Source organism: Bufo bufo, chromosome 1 (assembly GCF_905171765.1).
Source record: "Bufo bufo chromosome 1, aBufBuf1.1, whole genome shotgun sequence".
Classification (NCBI taxonomy): domain Eukaryota; kingdom Metazoa; phylum Chordata; class Amphibia; order Anura; family Bufonidae; genus Bufo; species Bufo bufo.
In genome coordinates, this window is record NC_053389.1 from 775,063,797 (window position 1) to 775,087,710 (window position 23,914).

The 23,914-nt window shown below is 44.1% G+C and overlaps 1 protein-coding gene across 1 annotated transcript in view; it reads left to right on the forward strand.

The window, feature by feature from the left end:
* The first annotated feature begins 7,084 nt into the window (after positions 1-7,084).
* LOC120987819 (chromaffin granule amine transporter-like) overlaps positions 7,085-23,914 on the forward strand; it is a 91,416-nt gene continuing 74,586 nt past the window's right edge. Inside the window, exons 1-4 of the mRNA XM_040415912.1 lie at positions 7,085-7,261; positions 16,317-16,449; positions 17,466-17,781; positions 17,875-17,933. Of these exons, the coding sequence (XP_040271846.1) occupies positions 16,335-16,449; positions 17,466-17,781; positions 17,875-17,933 (490 nt within the window). The 5' untranslated portion in view covers positions 7,085-7,261; positions 16,317-16,334. The remainder of the gene's footprint in view (positions 7,262-16,316; positions 16,450-17,465; positions 17,782-17,874; positions 17,934-23,914) is intronic.

A 23,914-nucleotide genomic window follows, 5' to 3' on the forward strand; every position in this document is an offset into this window, starting at 1 on the left:
TCTGTACCACCACTGTCGGCGCCAACTTTCACACACTCTGGGGATTTTTCCAGATCCTTGAGTGGTTGAATTAACTTCCTTTTTTTCCTTTTTTTCTTCCTATTACTTTAAACTAAGCCGTCCTCGGATTTTGACTTGTTGGACACTGTGGATCTCTATGCTGTCACATTAAAAACACCATACATATGCTGCACACATATCTACCTGCTAATTCAACATTTGCATAATAATATTAAGTTACTTCAGTATGCAAAAGAGTTTGCATGAACGGTGACAAAAATGAGTGTCGATCTTATAATGGGGCAACAAAGTCCTCTAAGGCAAAGTCCATAAATATTTGGAATCCAATAGGCAAATAAAGTTCAAAGTCTTTAAAGGGGTTGTCCGGGTTCAGAGCTGATCCCGGACATCCCTCCATTTTCACCCAGGCAGCCCCCTGACATGAGCATCGGAGCAGTTCATGCATTTTTTGGAGATCCGGTGACGTACCAGGGCTCTCCATGGGGCTGCCAGGAACCCCGCTGACGTCACCGGCACTGATGGGCGGGATTTAGCTCTGCCCTAGCCAGTAAAACGGCTAGGGCAGAGCTAAAGCCCGCCCCCTCAGAGCCGGTGACGTCACTGAACACACTGCCGGGCGGAAGTTACCGCCCGGCAGTGTGTTATTGAAAACAAAAGAGTCTGTGTCCTGCGCGATTTAGTGCAGGACAAGGGAGCGCATCAGAGCATGAGATGCTACCATGCTAGCCTCAGGGAGGCTGTCTGGGTGAAAATAAGGGTATGTCCGGGTTCAGCTCTGAACCCGGACAACCCCTTTAACTTTGTAAAAACATATGCGTTACATAGGATAAAACACAGAAGAATGTCATCCTGGGAACTGGGCTGAAAACATTGCATAAGAAACTGAGTTAGAGTCTTAGGAAACCCGATAAGGGAGTAAAAAGGGGTAAAAATTTTACAAAATTGGCGCAACTGGGACATAGCAGCACTGCTGGAATTCCTCAGAAGTGCAGTAGGCTCTATTATGACGTGGGAACTGTCAAACAACTAGCAATGAGAGTCTCTACCTAACTAGTAGGTCCAGCTTCATCCCAGAAGTTACTTCATATAAAGTTTGCCAGCCGGCCTACTTACAGATATGGATCAGGTGAAGATGGGACTTCTTCTTCTGGAGGGTTCCAGGACTCACATTCTGCCCAGAATGATTCCGGAGACTACCATGCCCCTGGCCCTGCAAAAATAGGTTCCAGCCCAGTGGGGAGTCTTCTGGTGGAGCACTGGATGGTGGACGCTCCCTGTCCTCGACTTGATTAACCGTGCGGTTCAGTCCAGCCAGGATCTCCTGGGGCATATGAGGTGGGGTCCGGGGCCAATAGGAACCAAATTGGGAGACACGCTCCCTCCATGCGGCAGAGTAGGGGTCATCTAGCTCTTCGGTTGGAGGGAAGGTAAGGATTAGTGACTGTACCTCTCTCGTCAAGCGCGGGCACAATAAAGAACGGGAGTCGGCCGGCTCAGTGGGTTTGGCGGGGTCGGCATAGGGTGGAGATTCGGTTCCCCAGACCCCCTCCCGCGTGTCTTGAAAACGAGCCCTCGACTGCTCCTCAATGACTTTACCCTGGGAGGCGGTTCGTTCAGTACTTTCCTCCAATACTGGTGGCATGGATGAATACCTAACGCTTGATCTTTCAGTCCTGGCACAAAGATAGACGTTGAGTACGTCTATCCAACCATATCACAGGCTCCGCCTTCTCACCGACCCGCCCCCTAGGTTCACTTGTATAAGGTGGGCGGTGCAGACATTTGGAGACATCATGAAAAGTCTATGGTGTTGCAGTAATAATTATCTTCCCGCTCTTAAAGGGGCGGCAACTCAATTTTCCCGCTTTTGAGGGGGTGTCACTAACTTTTTCCAGTCGGCAGCAGGGCGTTGGCACAATGATGGCACAGTAAAACAACAAGAAATCCCTCAGGCGGCCATTTTGATGCAACTTAACAGACCATTCAGTGACAGAAAGCAGTTTTAGAGACACAGAAAAAACATTAGATTTTTCAACGTTTGACAATGCAATTTTGCAGTAGGGTTCTTGTATACTATTTCCATGCAGTTTTTAATCCACATAAACACTTTTTCAGTTCAATAAAGGCGTTTGTATTTACCACTGTCAATAATGAGTTAAAGCACATTCAAAGTCCTTCTCAATGCATATTGGGGTTCTATTCACACTATTCGCAGAGAGTTTTGATCTTGTTCGTGACTCCAATTTTATGCAGCGACCGGGCCGCAAGGGCAATATGTGTGAGTTATGGTGTGGTGGGCCGATGGGAGTAGTAGAATTACTCACTGTTCTGTAGCTCCCTGAGCCGGCGTGCAGTGAAGGGAAGGATGTCACAAAATCCTTCGGGGCACTCTCTATTTGTCCAGGGATTCCAAGCCAGATGGTAGTTGAGGTGCCCTTGGTGGTGTAGGTGCTTTGGATGCCTTGGTGGCAGGGTCCCTGGTGTTTATGACGCCAGCACTATAAGGTGCGTTGAGAGATTTTATGGAATAATGGGAGAGTCAGGAGTTGAACCAACAAGAATAGAGATGAGCGAATTTAAAAAATATTTGATTTGCCAATTTGCATAATTTTTCGGGGAAAATTTGGTTCGATCCGAATATATTTGCAGCGAGTTACATTAAAAAAAAATTGCTATTTCCTAGCTGCTCAGAGCCTTTATAGTGGTGTAGATCACTGTGCCTTGTAGTAACACGCATAGGGAGTCTGCTTTGGTAGTGAAATAATACTGTGAGTCCGTATGACATGCAGATGACAGTCGTCGCTCTTAGAATCACTGTACACTTCACTTAATAGGGTGGTCACGGGGCCAAAACTGACCAAATAACTCAAGTATGAACTCAGCCTTACAGGTTGATGTTAGTGCCAAGAAGAATCGCACTCCTTTTACACCCTCGTCAGCTGATTCCACGCGTATACAAGTAGAGCCCCCTGGACAGAGTGGAGAGGGTGTCAGCACAGCAGTAAGTTTGTGTTGACATCACTGATTCATTTGCCCTTCCTCTGATCTGTCAGAACAATAACCCACAAAAAATGGATCCTGTCTGTGGAGCATCCGCCTTCACTCGGTCAGCATTTGCTAAATTATCCATCAGTATTGCTAATGCCCAAAAAAAACAGGAGTGGATCTAAAACAGAGAATATTTGCATGTCTTCTGTGTTTTGTACCCACTCCTGCTTTTGGCTACCAAATCATAAGCCAATTCTGATGGGACCATACAGGCCTTACAGCTGCTACACATAGAGGATCCGTTGTGCATCTAATTTTTCCTTCCTTCTGACAGATCAGAAAAAATTTCAAATATATGATGATGTCAGCCAGGCCGAAAGGCAAAATAGTAGTGGCCCAGTCATGCAGTGGGGAGGGTGGGAACAGCATGAGAAGTCCACAGAGTGGACCTATGACATATTGATGAGGTGAAAGCAGCATGAGGAGACCACAGAGTTGCCCAATGACAGAGTGTGGATGTGGCGGCAACAACAGCAGAATCAGGAGGAGGCCAGTGTGTAGGTGGCAGCAGCAGCATCAGGAGGATACCACAGAGTGGCAAGGTGACATAGTGTGGAGATGGCAGCAGCTGCATCAGAAGACCACAAAGTGACCCGGTGACAGAGTGGGGCGGTGGATGGCAATACCAGTACCCGCTGACGAAGGTGGATGAAAGAAGGAGCACTTGGCATCAGATGTGTGGCATCAGGCGGGTTGCAGCATCAGAGTAGTAGCTGATGCAGGTAGTCAGAAGAAACCGGTCTCTTTTATTAAAGTGTTGGTGTGGCACTATCGATGATTTAGTCTGATGCATCAGGAATTCATCTTGACAAAGGTCAGTCTCTCCACATTTTGGGTGGACAAATTAGTTCTCCTTGGGGTAACTATGGCCCCCACCGCACTAAACACCCGCTCTGATGCCACACTACTGGCCGGGCAGAACAGCTTTTGCAGGGCAAACTCTGCTAGTTGCAGCCACAAATCCAGTATGGCTGCCTAGTAGTCCAGCGGATCTTCAATGTGGGTTGGCAGGGTGCTGTCCAAGTATGCCACCACCTGCTAGTTCAGGTCCTGCTCCAGGTTTACCTGCTGCTGATGGTGAGTAGTTTCTTCACTATGCGAGTGAAGAAAGCTACTTATCAGCAACTGTAGACTCAGATTGCTGCTGATGGAGCTGGTACTGCTCCTGCCACCCCACCCCTCCCTAGCAGCAATGGCAGTGGAATGTGAGCACAGAGGGCCACCCCAGTCAAACCTGCGAGAGGATGGACGATGGCACAGATAGGCAGTGGCAAACTGACTACATAGGATGTCTCTGTAGTAATTCAATTTGTCCTCCCTCTCAGTGAGTGAAAAAAGGCCCCCATTCTGGACCGGTAGTGAGGGTTCAACAAGGTGGAGAGCCAGAAGTCATCCAAATTCGATTGTCACTACGCAAGCAAGTGAGCATGCATCGTGCCATTTGTGCAAGTGACTCGGAAGAACTCCCTGCCTCCATCTACACTGCATACTGCCACGGTGTGTCTGGGTCCTCTGTCTCGTCTTCCTCATCACCCTGTAGTTCCTCTGGCTGCTCCTTCTCCTTCTCTCCTGTCACCTGAGTAGAAAAACCACCCATTTCGCTACATATTGCCTGTGCTCCAATGTCCTCCTCCCCCTCCTCCTCCTCTTCCAGTTCAGCCCCCATAGGGCTCATGTCCCCTGACCAGCCATTGTTACCACCATCTGTTACAGGACATGAAGCAGTGGAATGACGTTGTTCATCTCGTAGTCATGGCTCCTGACAAATAACGTTGCGTCCTCAAAAGGGCCTGAGAAAACGGCAGGTGCTCCCACTGGCTGACATCAGACTTCAGACAACAGGCACGGTGGAATAGTGGTAAACTGCAGGTTCCAACTCAATCTGATGGAGAGGTTGATACTTTCCTTATCTTGCTCAACTTGTTCTGAAACTTCAGCCTTTTGGTGCTTTGGATCTTCTGAACTAGCACTTGGCAACCAACAGGGCGGTCTGCCTAGCGGCAGGCATCAGTCATAGAAACATAGAAACATAGAATGTGTCGGCAGATAAGAACCATTTGGCCCATCTAGTCTGCCCAATATATCTGAATACTATGGATAGCCCCCGGCCCTATCTTATATGAAGGATGGCCTTGTGCCTATCCCATGCATGCTTAAACCCCTTCACTGTATTTGCAGCTACCACTTCTGCAGGAAGGCTATTCCATGCATCCACTACTCTCTCAGTAAAGTAATACTTCCTTATATTACTTTTAAACCTTTGCCCCTCTAATTTAAAACTGTGTCCTCTTGTGGTAGTTTTTCTTCTTTTAAATATGCTCTCTTCCTTTACCGAGTTGATTCCCTTTATGTATTTAAAAGTTTCTATCATATCCCCTCTGTCTCTTCTTTCTTCCAAGCTATACATATTAAGGTCCTTTAACCTTTCCTGGTCATCTGCTCTATTACTTGAACAAGTTGCTTCAATACCATTAATCCACTTTGTATCTCACAAAGTGGCACTACAAAAAGAAGGGATCCAGTAGTCCTTGGGCTTGGTTTCCAATCTATCTTGCCTTTCTCCTGGGGGTTACCCAGGGGCACACCTCTTTAGTTACAGACTGTCCTCTCCTAACCTCCTCCCAACTTATAGCTAACTCTTAAAGGGGTTGTCCGGGTTCAGAGTTGAACCTGGCATACCTCCATTTTAACCCCGGCAGCCCCCTGACTTGAGCATCGGAGCAGTTCATGCTCCGATGCTCTCCTTTGCCCTGCGCTAAATCGCGCAGGGCAAAGGCATTTTTCGGGAATCCGGTGACATATCGGGCTCTCCATGGGGCTGCCAGGAAGCCCAGTGATGTCACTGGAACAGATGGGCGGGAATTACCGCTGCCCTAGCCAGTAAAACGGTGCTATAGCCTGCCCATCAGAGCCGGTGACGTCACCGAACACACTGCCGGGCGGAAGTTTCTGCCCGGCAATGTGTTATTGAAAACAAAAAAGACCTTGCCCTGTGCAATCTAGCGCAGGGCATGGGAGCGCATCGGAGCATGAGATGCTCCGATGTTAGCCTCAGGGCGGCTGCCTGGGTGAAAATAAGGGTATGTCCGGGTTCAGCTCTGAACTCGGACAACCTCTTTAACTCCCTTTCTGTGCTTGACCTACACTATATAAATAATGAGACAGCTACACATAGTGGTGAAAGTGTGTAAATGCAGTTACCTGCCTGTTGTGAGGAATTTTCATCTATTACAAGAGAAATTATACAATGGCATACGATGACATATACAAAAGTTTGAAGTGTCCCCTTTTCCCGAGTTCGGGAAATGTTTTTTTTTTTTACAGTATATATCAATTTGTGAAGTTATCATGCAAAGTCCTGCGAGACTTCGTGAAGTAATAACTTCGGCTCATCGGAGCCAATACATTCTAATACTGTACGGAGCGCTTGCTCTGTACAGTATTGAAACAAAGTTTTATGCGAATCGACTTCGGATCTTTTATCCAAAGTCGATTCGCTCATCTCTACTTATGACTCTATATTGTGCCATTCCTGCATTATTCCTGCTAGAAGTTTACAAATAAATTGAAGGTAAAGGTCCTGCTGGGTGTAACCAATAGCAGTTGGGTCTGACTTTGTCCAATCAGTGCTCCTGGTGACACACTGTGCAGAGACACACCCCCAGCTGGTAACACCTAGCTGTACCTTTACTGCAAGCTGCTAGCAATTCATTCATAAACTTCTAGTAGAAATAACAGAGAAATGGAGTAACATAGAGCCATGGAAACAGATGCTCCAGAATAGTTATTACATGGGGAATGCAAGTAGTGACTAAAACAAACACGTCAGGAGAGGTGACTTTCTCTTTAGAGGGATCTGTCACAAGGAATTCCACTGTTACACCAGGTACTCTGCCTCTAGGTATAGACCAGCTGAATGTAATTATACTGTTCACTTAGTGATTCATTGCTTGATTTCATTTTAGCCGTAGGTATCTATACAGGTTAAATTTGAGATAGGAAGTTATGGGTAAGTTTAGGAGTGTAGTCACAGTGGCGTGCTTGAATGTCGCTCTGAGTAGACATTTAGTTACGCGTGCATTATAGATTACATGTTTTCAACGTGATACCATATGAGTCCAGCGTGAGGGATTTTGGTGACTCACTCAGACTCTGCTCCTCCTCACACTAATCATACATCTCGGACTCTCTGGTAAGTCCTGTTTTACATGTAAAGGTATTTTCATCATTTGCTGTGTACAAGATCACTTAGTGCTCGAAACGCGTGTGCCGCCATATATGTGATCCCATATATTTTTATGGATATCATGATAAAGTAAGCCTAGTGTCTTTTACCAGATGCTAAATATTTCTATGACATTATGGTTACAAATGATATCAGATGAGGAAAAGCTGCATTAGTGATGATGTGAAGACCCAATGCATGCTGATATTTGTAGTCCCTGGATTCAATGGAGGCCATTTTGGCACCACAAAGATATAAACCAAAAGGGGCCCAGCATGCATGTGGGACCTACACTTCCTGAATTTCATGGTCGCTGTCATGGCACATAACAGGTGAGTTTAGTGTTAGGACCCGTCTTATAGAGATCGCCTTGGCGTGCGGCAGACGGGCTCAAATAATTTTGTACAAAATGTATTTGCTAAGCATGTCTAATTTATTAGCATAGCATTTGCAATATAATATACCTTTTGTACTTTATTTGGTTTGTAGAGTGCTGTTGCACTATGTGCTGTTATATATGTATTTTCAGCCATAGCGACGTGCACCTACGCATTGGGATGTGCTGACCCCCTTTTGTTTTGTATATAGTTAATCCGTCTGTTAGTTTGGTGGGTGACATATTCCCATTCTTGTTGTGAGGTACACCTGCACTGCATACCTGACAGGGAAATAAATATAGTTAATCCGTCTGCTAGATTGGTGGGTGACATCTAACCAAGTTTGGTGTGAGGTACACCTGCACTGCATATGTGACAGGGAAAATAATATAGTTAATCTGTCTGTTAGTTCGGTGGGTGACCTCAAAGTATGAGCAGAGCATCAAATAAGGGACGTGGTCCAGGTCGTGGTGCTGCTGGTGTTGGTGGAGCTCCTGTTGCAGGGAGAGGACGTGGTCGATCTGTGCCAGTTACACGCCCAAATGAAACGCCTTCCTCAGGTGCACGTAGGCGACAGGACATTCAGCGTCATTTTGTAGACCTGAATACCAGTGTACGAATGGTGAGGCTAGAACAAGTAGAGGCAGTATAGATTGGGTGGCTGACAGTGGCTCCAGTTCCTTCACATTGTCTCCCACCCGATCCCCTGCTGAAACTGCAGCCCATGGGCATCTGTCTTTCACCTCACCCCTTGCAAATCAGCCAAGCATTTTGAGCCCTAAGTCATGCAGCAATCTCTTATGCTTTTTGATGACTCTGCTGGCGTGGTTTTCGTGGGCCATCCACCTAGCCCTGCCCCAGAAGTGGAAGAGATTGAGTGCACTGATGCCCAACTACAGCATCCCACATATGTGCGTAAATGGGATACTTCTAACATCTGAATATACAGTACAGACCAAAAGTTTGGACACACCTTCTCATTCAAAGAGTTTTCTTTATTTTCATGACTATGAAAATTGTAGATTCACACTGAAGGCATCAAAACTATGAATTAACACATGTGGAATTATATACATAACAACCAAGTGTGAAACAACTGAAAATATGTCATATTCTAGGTTCTTCAAAGTAGCCACCTTTTGCTTTGATTACTGCTTTGCACACTCTTGGCATTCTCTTGATGAGCTTCAAGAGGTAGTCCCCTGAAATGGTTTTCACTTCACAGGTGTACCCTGTCAGGTTTAATAAGTGGGATTTCTTGCCTTATAAATGGGGTCGGGACCATCAGTTGCGTTGAGGAGAAGTCAGGTGGATACACAGCTGATAGTCCTACTGAATAGACTGTTAGAATTTGTATTATGGCAAGAAAAAAGCAGCTAAGTAAAGAAAAACGAGTGGCCATCATTACTTTAAGAAATGAAGGTCAGTCAGTCAGCCGAAAAATTGGGAAAACTTTGAAAGTAAGGGCTATTTGACCATGAAGGAGAGTGAAGGGGTGCTGCGCCAGATGACCTGACCTCCACAGTCACCGGACCTGAACCAAATCGAGATGGTTTGGGGTGAGCTGGACCGCAGAGTGAAGGCAAAAGGGCCAACAAGTGCTAAGCATCTCTGGGAACTCCTTCAAGACTGTTGGAAGACCATTTCAAGGGACTACCTCTTGAAGCTCATCAAGAGAATGCCAAGAGTGTGCAAAGCAGTAATCAAAGCAAAAGGTGGCTACTTTGAAGAACCTAGAATAGGACATATTTTCAGTTGTTTCACACTTGTTTGTTATGTATATAATTCCACATGTGTTAATTCATAGTTTTGATGCCTTCATAGTCATGAAAATAAAGAAAACTCTTTGAATGAGAAGGTGTGTCCAAACGTTTGGTCTGTACTGTATATATATATAAAAAAAAGAAAAAGCAGACTGATGTACCAGACCTGAAAAGGGCTTTTTGGGGTGCTGTCAGGACGCTGTCCTTACAGCAGATGAGTCTGTGGACACAGAACACTGCCCTAGCTAACGCTTTCCCTATTGAATCAGCAGCAGCAGCACTGTCCCTCCTCTCACTGAGAATGCAGATTCCGAATGAATCTAAAATGGATGCTGTCCAGGAGGTGGGAGGGTCTGGGAGGGAGGGTCTGCTGCTGATTGGCTGGAATGTGTCTGCTGACTGTGAGGTACAGGGTCAAAGTTTACTCAATGATGATGTATAGGGGGCGGACCGAACATTGCATATGTTCGCCTGCCGCGGCGAACGCGAACAAGCTATGTTCGCCGGGAACTATTCGCCGGCGAACTATTCGGGCCATCTCTAATTGTCATTAGATTTCCCAGTACGGTACTTAATGGTAAAGTTGAAGTTGGCCAGTCTAGAGGCCCATCTTTGTTCTAGAGCTCCCAGACGTGCAGTGTTCAAGTGAGCTAGCGGGTTATTGTCGGTGTAGACCGTGAAAGGTGTAGCAGCTAGGTAGTCCTTGAATTTCTCAGTGACAGAACAGACCAAGGCTAGGAACTCCAGTTTGAACGAACTGTAGTTATGGTCATTCCGCTCTGGCTCTCGTAAAGATCTGCTGGCATAGGCGATGACTCTTTCAGTTCCAGCTTGTGTCTGAGATAGTACAGCTCCCAAACCTTTCTTACTTGCATCAGTATAGAGGCAGAATGGTAGGCTGTAGTCAGGAATCAGGATAACCCAGGACTGGAGGTTCTGTAAGTTTTTCTTTCAACAGTTGGAAAGCCGCTTCTCTCTTTTCATTCCACTCCACTGGTATCTTGGAATTCTGACATCCTTTAGGGTGACCTTTCACAAGCTCCTGGATAGGTTCCGCAATCTGAGCAAAGTGCGGGATAAATCTACGATAGTAACTTGCAAATCCGAGGAAACTCTTGACCTCCTTGCCTGTTTTGGGAGCCGGCCAGCTTTGTACTGCTGCTATTTTGTCAGGGTCCGGTCTCACGCCTTCTGCACTCACAACATGTCCCAGATATTTCACTTGGGGCTTCAGTAAGTGACACTTTGAAGGTTTCACTTTCAGTCCATGTTGAGTCAAAGTCTGGAACACTTCCGCCAGGTGCTGTAAATGTTTCTCGTAGGTCTTAGAGTAGATGATCACATCATCCAGGTACAACAACACAGTCTCAAAGTTTTTGTGTCCAAGACATCTTTCCATGAGTCTCTGAAATGTCCCAGGGGTGTTGCATAGCCCGAATGGCATGTTGTTGAACTCAAACAGACCCATTGGGGTGGCAAAACCTGTTTTTTCTTTATCTTCTGGTGCCATTGGAACTTGCCAATAGCCACTGGTTAGATCCAGAGTTGAAAAGTAAGCAGTGGATCCCAGAGCTGCCAGGGATTCTTCAATTCGTGGCAGGGGGTACGCATCCTTGTGCGTAATGTTGTTGATCTTACGGTAGTCCACACAAAAATGGATGGTTCCATCCTTCTTCTTTACCAGGACTAAGGGAGCAGCCCAGGAACTGTGACTATCCTGGATGACATTAGCTGTCTTCATATCCTGCACCATCTTCTTCACTTGCTGGTACATGGCAGGAGGAATTGGTCGGTATCTCTCTTTGATTGGAGGATGAGTGTCGGTTGGAATGGTGTGCTGTATTAAGCAAGTCTGTCCATAGTCCAGAGAATGTTTGCTGAAGACTTGATGGTGTTGTTTGACTAAGTCCAGCACACCGTTGATCTGCTCAGCAGAGGTTGTGGTATCGCCAATGTGTAGTTCGGCCCACCAGGGCTGTTCTGGCGGGTCTTTGGCTTCCTCCACTGTTTGGAGTGATTGTTGAGCCGCAGCATTGGGATAATCCAGGATATCCTGCGGGCGGATGTGGTATAGGCAGGCCACTGGATAGTGCTTTTTTAATTTCACAGCTTCATCACCCAAATTGACTAAGCGTATAGGTACCTTTCCTTGGGACACGGTGACCACGCTCCTGGCAGCTAGGACAAGGGGATGATCCTGAAGATGTATTGTCTCCACAAGGGCCTGATAATCCTGACTTTGGATACCGATGCAAGCCTTGCACCATATCAGAGTCTCTGCTCCAGGCTGGAGTTTGATAGGGTGAGCATCCTTGATGCGGACACGGCAGATTTCACCCTGTTGATTGCTGAACTTTTGTTGGGCGGATAGCGCTCGAATGGTCTGGTGAATAACCCATTGAGTTTCATGGGGTGTAGTCAGCAGGGTTTTCTTTAAGTCTTTCAGCACTTCAGGGTAGCAATTGCTGAGTACATTCCCAGGACCACAGGGCAATTGTCATCATCTGGGACCTGAATCATGATTACTCCTTGACATGAGAGTTCAGTATCTTCAATTTGTAAGGTAGGTTCCCAATAACCTAGTATAGGCACTGGTTTGCCATTGGTAGCCATGATCTGGAGCCAAGATTCAGGAGGTTGTATCAGTTGGGCTCCGTTTCGGCATGTGTCAAATGCTGCTTGGCGGATGGTAGTCACTTGAGATCCGGTATCAATTAAGGCAGGAAACTTCACTCCGTTGATGTTAACTTCCACCATGGGGCAGGCGCCCACATACCTCGGCATAAAGGCTGGATCTTTGGGACCTAGTATTCTTCCTCCCGAGGGGCGGTCCTCGACCTCAGGGGATACCTGTTTAACTGACGGCAGTCCTTTGCATCGTGTCCATACCTCTGACAATGCAGGCATCGCTGTTCCCTGATGTTTTGATAACCGGGGTCTGGTAATTAACTGACTGGCTGACGCCGACATTCTTGTGGACCGGGCGTAGAGCGATCTCTGTTTGCAAAAGTTCCTTTCCCCACCTTGGGTTGTTGTTCTAGTCGCTGTAGCTGTTTCCTCATCCTCTCCAAAGTCTCAGCTAAGAGGGAGACTTGAGCGGTCAGAGCTGCTACAGTATCTGAAACGGGTGCCTGAGCTCCGTGCTCAGCTATTTGGCTGTGAGTAGCAGGCCGTAGTGCGGGCCCTGCCTTCTTGTTTTCAGGAGGTTCAGCTTGGTGACCTTCCCCTAGAATGCCAATAGCAAGTTCCTTAAAGGCCAAGAAAGGGGTATCTGGGTGCTGAGCTGAAAGCATCTTCAGCTGACGTTTGAGGGATTCATCAAGGACACCTTCAATAAACTGTTCCCTGATGGTTTGATCTTGTCCCTCAGTTTCACGGGGATCAATCTGAATAACAGCTCGCAGTGCTTACTGCAGGGACAGGGCAAAGTCTCTCAAGGTCTCCTTTGACTGCTGCCGCTTTCCAAAGAAGCGCATTTTAAGTTCAGAGGCGGTCCTAGTCTCAAAGGTGGTACTGAATCGGTCTAGGATCTGTAACCGGCCAATCAGTATTTCCACTTTCTGATCCTGTGATACAGGATATAGCTTAAACGTGGCTAGCATTTTATCACGGAATTCCCTGAGTGAATGGGGTTCTCCTGAGTAACTTGGGAGCCAGGGTGCCCCAAAATAGTATGGCATAGTGAGAGGCATAATGCAGGTGGCTGCCGCTGCTGCTGGTGGATCGCTGCGGTCAAAGTGGGTGCTATCTTCATTGTCAGACATGTCCCTTGATGCCCAGTACCGGATTGGAGGGGTTAGTACTGGCTACAATGCAATTTTAGATGCAAATTGCTATGGGTGACTGCAGCAGAATTGGTGCGTGGCTCCTTTAAGAGTCGCTGCCACTGCTCAATTTCGGGACGTATGGTGCTCTGGTAGACAGATAACAACTATTAACAGTCTTTAGCAAGGTCATTTGCACAATTGTACTCACTCAGGTTTAATAGCAGACGATTCTTCACCATTCCATGAAGACAATGCTGTATTTCCCTTTTTTTAAAAGGCCGCCGCTTTACTTCCTGCTTCCTGTATGGGCAGCGATCTCTTTGTCCTCCTGGGAACTTGTATTCAACACTTTTGTTCCTGCTGCTGTAGAGATGCTTTCTCTGTGGAGACAGGATGTTTGGTTCCCTCCCCTCTGCTGGGTGGAGATATCTGGGATAGTTGCCTAACCCCTGCGCTGCCACTGTGCTGCAACTGATGCAAGTCCACACTCCTCAGCAATAAGTACATGCAGTAAGGCACAAAGGTAAATCCTGGTGAGGCACACTATTGGATCCCGTTCTGTTGGCACACAGCTCAATCATGTTCCAGTGACGCCACTTAATGCAATGAGCAGGACTGTGGTACGGTTAGGCGGAAGCCAAAATATGCAGTGGGTCCGGATAGGGATATAATAGTCTATGTTTTTTGTTTGTGACGCCAATTTCAGCATGCGCAGGGTGCAGTCTCAGGGCCCTTTAAGGTGTTGCAACTCACGTACCAGGTGAGGAATGCCAGAGTGGTGTAATGTCTCTGTGTAGTAGTAGGTATAGTGTCAACGGTGTCTCCTACCTCGGTACGGCTGGACTCCTGGATCCTGGCTCACTTGCAATAAATGAGTGTGTAGTAGGAGTAATGGAGGAACTTGGTAGTAATGAATGAGATCCAGACTTGGAATATAATTAAACTTGTCTTTACTGGAGGCAGCATTAATCCATATGAGATACAGCAATAGTCTTGGGTCCCAGCAGATATTGGCAATGTATGGCAGGGATCAATATCTCTTCTGCTCCTATCATGTGCCTGGAGAATATGGCAGGAATCTGTCTTCTGCTCTGTCTTCTGCTATGTATGGGACTGACTAGCTGAGGAGGAATTTGGCTTCTCCTGGTCTCTGGATGGTACTCACAGTTATGCTCACAGGGAATGGTTCGTCCTGGAGTTCTGGAGGTGGCTGCTTGCTTGTCACCAGTTGAGGCTGTAAGACTCAGACTGGGAATGGTGATCTTTGGTCTCAACCGAGACGAGATCCTGGTTTGGGAACCCTATTTCTGGAAGCTCCTACTTGCACAGCCTTCCCCTTGCAGGGAGAGCTGGAACACACCGGATCTAACTGGTTTTTCCCTCCCTTGCTGCAGGGTGTGGGAAACTCCACTTCCCTTAAGCAGGGGGGCAGAACAGAACTGGAATGTTCCATTCTGAATGGCCATAGCATTAAAACTATTCCTACCAACGATGCCGCCACCTGCTGGTAGACCTGAAACATTACAAAGGAAATATCACATTTAAAATGGTTTTATATGCACAGTTGTGAACGACATGAGGGAAATCACATCAGATGACAATATTAATGCTCTTAGCAGATTGTAGCGGGGTAAAAGCGTTAGTAACCCCACTCTGGGGTGTTACAGAAGTGTCCTAGCATAACCATCTGAAGTCTGGTACGTCACCGATAGTAAAGAAAAAGGGGGAGCAGGACAAGTGCTAGAAATGATCCGATGTTCCACTCATACATGGTAAATGAGTGAAGGAAAGCTTATGTCCGGGTTCAGCTCTGGACACGGATAACCCATTTAAATTTTAAAAAAAACTGCAGCAGTCAACCCAAATTATAAGACTAGTTATATAGCTTTCATTGTTTACTGCAATATATGATGCTCTGATGGAATAACAATAGAAGGAGTTCTCTGGTCACAGTGATGGCCTGACTGAAGAGTGAAGCAGGACTATCTGCCGTGCTAAAATTTTATAAAAGGGGGAAGTAAGAAGGACAGAAAGGTGAATATGTGGAGTTACTAAAGAAATATCCAGAAAAACCATTTTTTTGGAAAAATACATAAATTATTAATTGATAATACTGCTAAAAATTTAAGAAAATAACCCTTTTATACATGAGGGATGTGTAGGGTGCCGGAAGTGCATCCCACCCTCTGTACTTCGGGACATTATTCTGGGGTTAGGATCCTGTTACACAAGTGGCAGCTGAAGATATAGCAAATTGATTGGCACTCGTTTAGCTCCATATGGAGTCAATTTTTCCCTCATATGCTGGAGAGTCTATGGGGTAAAAGACAGTCCAGGCCACAACTTTGAGGGACTTTCAGATGACTTCCTGCAGAGCTGTTTGAGGGTAGTGGAGGAGATTAAGGTATAGCTCACCTCTGTGAAGACTATGGGCCAGATTTATCATTAGCTCAAATCAGAATAATGGAGTAAAAAAAGTTGCACATTTTTGCGCCATTGCTAAAACTGCTCAAAAATTTGCAACTTTTTTCTGCTCTGCACTATGCTCGCCAGTTTTCTAAAAGTCGGCGTGTTTTCTTATGTAAATGAATCTCTAGACAGATTTACTATTGCGACTATTTAAAAAGTCGCAAAAAATGCGCAATTTCACTCCAGTGAGGACCATGCTTTTCTTATGAGACTTTTTATTAGAACATGCGACTTTTTCGTAAAGATGTGCAACTTTTGTAAAGCTGCTTACTGACAAATAAACTGCTACCGTCAAACCACATTTATTACAGTCTTAAAGGGCCGATCATAAATCTGACTTGGCTAAAACTGACTTTAGCCATATGTGAAAGTGGAGTGAGCTGTCAGAGCAATGATAAATCTGGCCCTATGACCATCAGATCTTAGGGAGAGTCTGTAAAATATAAAAAATACTGGGTACATTCTACAACTGCTCAGAAGCTGGGGTAACCCTAAAGTGATCCTTATTTCCTTGGCAGGGATTTACAGGGATGTGTGAGGAGAAAGAACTTTGAAAAACAAAAGACCTGAAGTCAAAATTCCAATGTGAACAAAGCCCGACGGAGTCCTTCTATCTGAGATTTAACCCTGTCTTTTCTTTTTGAAGGGTGATATCTGTGGTGCCATGATGGAGTGCAGCCCATGCAGATGGCTTAAAGAAAAGAGGGGTTCCAGAGAGGTGGTCCTTGTGGTGGTCTTTATAGCTCTATTGGTGGATAATATGCTTTTCACAGTGGTTGGTATGTCTGCCTTTCGAGGTGTTACATGTTCATTATAGGTTTATTCACATCTTAAGTATTTATGAGATATTCAACTTTACATTACAGTGTATTGTCATAATATAGAGTGTGAAAGACCTGGTTAGGCACAGTATGCGGCCATATAGGGTAATATCAACAATTCCATGTACAGTAGAAGAAGTCTCTAATTTAAAGGTGTTTTCTCATCTTATACATCATTAGGATATGCCATCACATTATAACCAGTGGGATTCTGATCTCTAGAACATGATTCTAAGACTGAAGGGACCACAGATCTGAATTAGTACTATGACCCCTACACTATTTTCCTGCACCCTGGCTTTCCTCCTGGCTGTGCATAAAATCCAGCTGGGCCCATTTACTTGACTAAAGTTGTGCTGCAGTTCCTTGCACCGTGGTTAACCAGAAGCTATGATGGCATGGCCAACCAGTCTTGCATTTAAAACTGCACATGGGTAGTGAGGTTGGAGGGAAATTGAGAGTATGGATTTTAATTATGAACCCAAGGGAATGGTAGAGTCAACTGAGCAATTAAAGGGTTTGTTTCTGCAGATTTTACAAGGGAAAGTTATATTATGCTATTCCGATAAATAACCATCCATTTAATAGAAGAATGGCTTGAGGCAACCAAAATGGTACCTTTACAGATCAGATCTCCATTCTAGTTCATTGAGGGCAAACACAACCTGGAGTAGACCCATTATAATATCCATATTCCTAAAAGGGCAACAACAAGTCAATTACTGCCCAGTAGACATATATGATAATCATCTTGAGGGGTTGCCCTTTTGCAGATTTTACATTGGGGGTCAGAAGCTTTGAGTTATGCCACCGCTGGCACCTACTGCACTTTGATGCTCCCTTGATTAATTAGAAGCCCTAATCTTGTGAGACTCATAGGTCAGATAATTCTTTATAATGATTTTATGATGTTCATTTTGACTCAATGTTTATTCACATATTTATTTCTAATAAGTACACCCATCTTTGTCTAGTTCCCATTATTCCAAGTTTCCTCTATCGGATAGAACATAAGAATGGAAATACAACTGTGGGCATGATTGCATCATCTTCTGATTCCAAAGTTTCTTTTGCCTCAATATACTCTCTGCATGAGAACACAACCATCTTAAGTGACCAATCAAATTATGAAGGGGTCAATAATAAGACACAGGAGGCCCCCAATAATTCCAGCTGTGACAAGGAAACAAGTATCCTGCACCATGAGAATATCCAAGTTGGTCTTCTGATTTCAACCAAAGCAATAGTACAACTGATAGTCAACCCCATAGTAGCACTCATTACCAACAGGTACATGGTAGTACAAGATTCAGAAAGCTGTACTATAATACTTCTGCTTTACCATTTCAATTTCTCATTCTAAATCTCTTCTTATTCTTCTAGGGTTGGATTTGATAAACCACTATTTGCTGGATTTATCATCCTGTTCTTTTCTACTTTAAGTGAGTTATGTATTCATCATTCCATGTCGACAACCATCCCAAAAATATGAAAATTTTATGAATCATTTTAGCGCATATGAAATAGGAGTGGTGTAATGCATAATTTCACCTGTGGGAGTGCTGCAGGGAAACTGTACACTTGCTGCTGGATTACGTTATAATGGGAAACCCTTTAAAAAAAATATTTTAACATCCCTCTTGCTACTAATGCACCCCAAAAGGGGTGGAATAGTGAAAAAATGAAATTTGAAGTGTGTGTGAGTTTTTTATCACTTTTTATAAAAAAAATTATTGGGGAGTTGAAATGACAAAAGATCGAGAATTGCCTGTTTTTATTTTTCCCCGTTGTGCCGTATGCCATTAATATTGTTATATTTTAATTGTATGGGCATTTTCACACCCGGCGATGCCGGTGATGTTTATATTTTTGTTTTAAGGAAAGGGGAAGGATTTGAACTTTTATATTGTTATTATTATTATTATTTTTATTTTTTTATAAAAACTTGTTTATTTTTTATTTTTTACTATTTTTAGGTCACCCTAGGTGACTATAACTGGCAATCATTAGATTGCCCATTATGTTCATTGATGACTATATAGCCATCATTGAACACTTCATTTTAAATATAGCAATACAATGCTGCCAACTAGTGGCCTGTATTGTTATATTCCTCTAATAGACTCTGAAGCCTGCTTGAGAATTCGGTCTATTAGAATAGTGTAATAGGTTCCCCGATTTCAGCAGTGGAAAGCTGTTACAGGAGCGAAAGCGCGCAGCTTCCGCTTCCGGACTGCTCAGATGCCGCGGTCACATTTGACCACGGCATCTGAAGGGGAAAATGTATGTGATTAGCCTTATGGCTGTCTAGTCCTTCATGCAAAACAGGAGGATTAGTCTAGTCCTCCATGCAAAACAGCCTCAACTCTGTTATGTTGGTGGGCTTCCTCCCATTAAATGCTTGCTTCAAGTCCTTCCACAACATTTCTATTAGATTAAGGTTAGGACTTTGACTTTCCAAAACCTTAACTTTATTCTCCCTTAATCTTTCTTTGGTAGAATAACTGCAAGCCCTCTCTTTTTTTTACATAGTTTGTCCCTAATATTCTAGTGTAGCCTAGAAGGTTGATTGCTGGATCGATTTGAATTGTATAATCTATTGAACAGCTGCATTCCAGCCATACTTATCTTACCTGTATGTCCAACTTTGGGGTATTCCAGGTCAAGTAATCCTTCTTCTAGCTCAGGTGTTTCCTTCCTTTGGCCTTCTTGATCCAGCACTGAGTTTCCTTATTGAATACAGAGCAAGGGTACGGCTACACGGTGACCCTGTAGTAAAAACAAAAATGTCACTAAATACGTAGCTGTAGGTTTGCGCTGCAGATCTCCGATGTGATGTGGGTAGATGTCACAGAATCCGATAAATAAATAGCATAGAAGATCGCGCTGCTTTCAAACACCACCTTCTTCCTCAGCAAATGGGTAAAATGGAAAAGACACGAAGGCAGGGATCACCAGATTTCGCACAATAGTATCCCCCCTTTGGTCGACACTCCTGTAGATAATCAAACAGATGCAGCCATAGTGAAGTCCTGACTGGCACCATATATTCAAAGGGTTTATTGTACTTACAAGAAGGGTAAACTTGTTAAAAGCATAAAAGTCACAGACGTGCCATGCACAGAAATCGCCCAATTTGAAAGCAGCGCGATCTTCTATGCTATTTATTTACACGGTGACCCTGGTTGTGTGACAGCTGTCATGGGCATGTTCGCTGAGTAGCAGTGATCCCGTGGAAAGGAATGGTAATGCCGCGCCCATTGCTGGTTTTCATTTCTATGATCACCGCTACTCAGCGCACCTGGCTGTGACAGCTGTTGCACGACCAGTGTCGTCGTGTAGCCATACCCTTACTCTGCATTCCCTAGGAAAACTCAATCAAGAACCAAAAGGAAGGTATAATCTGAGCTAGAAGAAGGGTAACGATAACTTGAGCTGGAATACCCCTTTCCACAGTCCCATAGCACACCCTATTGTACACACAATGACAAAGAAGAACATGGCAGAGGCTGCTGGTTCATACAGTATCCCTGGAGGTAGGAGCTGAGTAACATCAGATTTAATGTGGCTGTCCGGCATCACAAACAACTTCACTCATGACCATGGCACAAGACTGGTATAGCAACAGTGTTATTCAAATTGACAAGGACGATCTGCAAAACTAGACAAAGCCTATATGTGCAGTGTTCATTTTAGGACATGGTCAGATATCATAGTCACATATCTGAAAAATGTCTGTGTGAGGTAAAATACTCACCCTGACACCTGACCCTGACTTTGATATTTGACATCTGAGTTTGACTTATGCTCTTCATAGGTCAGGGTCAAAGTCCGAATGAGTTATATACGGTATATACTATGTATGTGTATGCTAAATCACACAACCAAAGAAAGTATATAGCTGAGCTTCTGGCTATATGTCCGAAATGCTGCCAGCTGACAGACTACAGTGTTATATGAGTGCATAGCTCAGTGGTTGGGTTACTGGTTTGTGCACTGGAGTTTTTGGGGTCAAAACTCATTAGTAACCTTAAAACAACAAGTTAATGTCTTTAAACATTACATAAGAGATAAATTCAAGTGATGTGTGACGCTGATGTCTGACTTACCTGGCTAGTGAGCGTCAGTGTCACAATGACTTTTAGGTTTACTGTATTTTTTATGCTAAATCACATAAACATAAACTAACATTAGGCAGGCCTGTCGCTCAGTGGTAAAGCAATTGCCTCGTATCCTGGGTTCAAAACCCCTTTCAGGGTCTAAAAAAATAACATTTTATTAAGCCCTAGATAAGAGACAAATTCAAGAGATGTTGTGATGCTGATGTCTGACTTTCTTCACTGGTCAGCGTCACCGGACTTTTAGGTTCATTGTATTTTTGGTATACTAAATCTCATAGATAAACACCAATGGTTATGATTTTTTTTTAACTCTATACTCAGTGGTAAGACACTTGCTTTACATGTAGTGTTCATGGGTTCAAACCAGCTTTCAATAAAATTAATATCTTAGGGCTCTTTCACACTTGCGTTCTTGTCTTCCGGCATAGAGTTCCGTCGTCGGGGCTCTATGCCGGAAGAATCCTGATCAGTTTTATCCTAATGCATTCTGAATGGAGAGAAATCCGTTCAGGATGCATCAGGATGTCTTCAGTTCCAGACCGGAAAGTTTTTTGGCCGGAGAAAATACCGCAGCATGCTGCGCTTTTTGCTCCGGCCAAAAATCCTGAACACTTGCCGCAAGGCCGGATCCGGAATTAATGCCCATTGAAAGGCATTAATCCGGATCTGGCCTTAAGCTAAACGTCGTTTCGGCGCATTGCCGGATCCGACATTTTGCTTTTTCTGAATGGTTACCATGGCTGCCAAGACGCTAAAGTCCTGTTTGCCATGGTAAAGTGTAGTGGGGAGCGGGGGAGCAGCATACTTACCGTCCGTGCGGCTCCCGGGGCGCTCCAGAGTGACGTCAGGGCGCCCCACGCTCATGGATGACGTGTCGCATGGATCACGTCATCCATGCGCATGGGGTGCTCTGACGTCATTCTGGAGCGCCCGGGGAGCCGCATGGACTGTAAGTATACTGCTCCCCCGCTCCCCACTACTACTATGGCAACCAGGACTTTAATAGCGTCCTGGATGCCATAGTAACACTGAACGCATTTTGAAGACGGATCCGTCTTCAAATGCTTCCAGTTCACTTGCGTTTTTCCGGATCCGGCGTGTAATTCCGGCAAATGGAGTACACACCGGATCCGGACAACGCAAGTGTGAAAGGGCCCTTATTGAGCCCTAGATCAGAGACAAATTTAAGTGATATAAGTAGTCCTTTTTTTATTTTATCAAGAGTACATGGGCAGCAGTATAGTAATGGGGGGAAGGGGAACTGATTTACTGTATCTTCATCTATTTCCAGGTGACTGCTATTTCGTTTTTGTTGTCTTGAAAGAGTCACTGTACAATACAATAATGTATTCTTATTTCTTAGGACGGAGTCTAATTATCAGATCTGTAAATCACTTTATTAAAATTATTTGTCGGCATCCACTCAAACATAAGCTGCAAAGATATGACCACTAGGAGTCTCACTAGTCCACTGTCTGTGGTTAGGCATGGCCCAGCTCTCCCAACAAATCCAGGCAGGAGGAAGTGTGGGAGTGTTCTGGAGTAGCTGATGCCGCAGGAGACTTGCAGGATTCACTACCTCCTCACAGATCTGCAAACCAACCTATCTTCTAAATGTGCTCTCCCTCTGCTATCTTACATGGGTTATACATTGATTCACCTCTCTCAAGTGTGTATGCAGTTATTAGCAAGAATCACTATTTTTCTGGGACTCCTGAAAAAGTTGAGTAGCCACTATAGGCAGAGCTGTGTCCTGGCTTATACATATCTACTGTATATATGTGTATTATACACAGACAGCATGCTATAGCTTCAGCACACTGAGATCTGCTCAGAAAGCTAATATATTACTGCTTTATTCCCAGGCACAATATATGATCATGCAGACACCAGTACTATGTAAAAGCTTTTAAGCATAGAGAAACCACATATCTCTTTTTGGTAATGCTATAGCTTAGGGATTAAGTTAATAGTTTTGCATGTATACATCCCTGGTCCACAGAGAGATCTGTTTTCTATCAATTATTTTTTTTTTCTTTTGTATTTAAAGCCATATCAATAGGATATACTATAATAAACAATACATCATTAATAATAATAATAAGACCTTACTATATTGAGAATATATACAGTACAGACCAAAAGTTTGGACACACCTTCTCATTCAAAGAGTTTTCTTTATTTTCATGACTATGAAGGCATCAAAACTATGAATTACCACATGTGGAATTATATACATAAACAAGTGTGAAACAACTGAAAATATGTCATATTCTAGGTTCTTCAAAGTAGCCAGCTTTTGCTTTGATTACTGCTTTGCACACTCTTGGCATTCTCTTGATGAGCTTCAAGAGGTAGTCCCCTGAAATGGTCTTCCAACAATCTTGAAGGAGTTCCCAGAGATGCTTAGCACTTGTTGGCCCTTTTGCCTTCACTCTGCGGTCCAGCTCACCCCAAACCATCTCGATTGGGTTCAGGTCCGGTGACTGTGGAGGCCAGGTCATCTGGCGCAGCACCCCATCACTCTCCTTCATGGTCAAATAGCCCTTACTTTCAAAGTTTTCCCAATTTTTCGGCTGACTGACTGACCTTCATTTCTTAAAGTAATGATGGGCACTCGTTTTTCTTTACTTAGCTGCTTTTTTCTTGCCATAATACAAATTCTAACAGTCTATTCAGTAGGACTATCAGCTGTGTATCCACCTGACTTCTCCTCAACGCAACTGATGGTCCCAACCCCATTTATAAGGCAAGAAATCCCACTTATTAAACCTGACAGGACACACCTGTGAAGTGAAAACCATTTCAGGGGACTACCTCTTGAAGCTCATCAAGAGAATGCCAAGAGTGTGCAAAGCAGTAATCAAAGCAAAAGGTGGCTACTTTGAAGAACCTAGAATATGACATATTTTCAATTGTTTCACACTTGTTTGTTATGTATATAATTCCACATGTGTTAATTCATAGTTTTGATGCCTTCATAGTCATGAAAATAAAGAAAACTCTTTGAATGAGAAGGTGTGTCCAAACTTTTGGTCTGTACTGTATATATATATTTTTTTGCTAAGACTTATTATTGGTTTATTTATAGACACTATATATTTATAAAGAAAGCAGTAATATGTATTAGCTTTCTAAAAAACATTATCAATATGACAAGGACATAGAATTTTCTTTTAAGAGTGTTTTGTATTGAGTTTTTTTATATTCAAAACAAATACAAAAGATGTTATAACATATAATGTAGTTACAGAAATAGTAAGAGTATGCTATGAGTATCAGTAGTTTATTGCACAAAATTA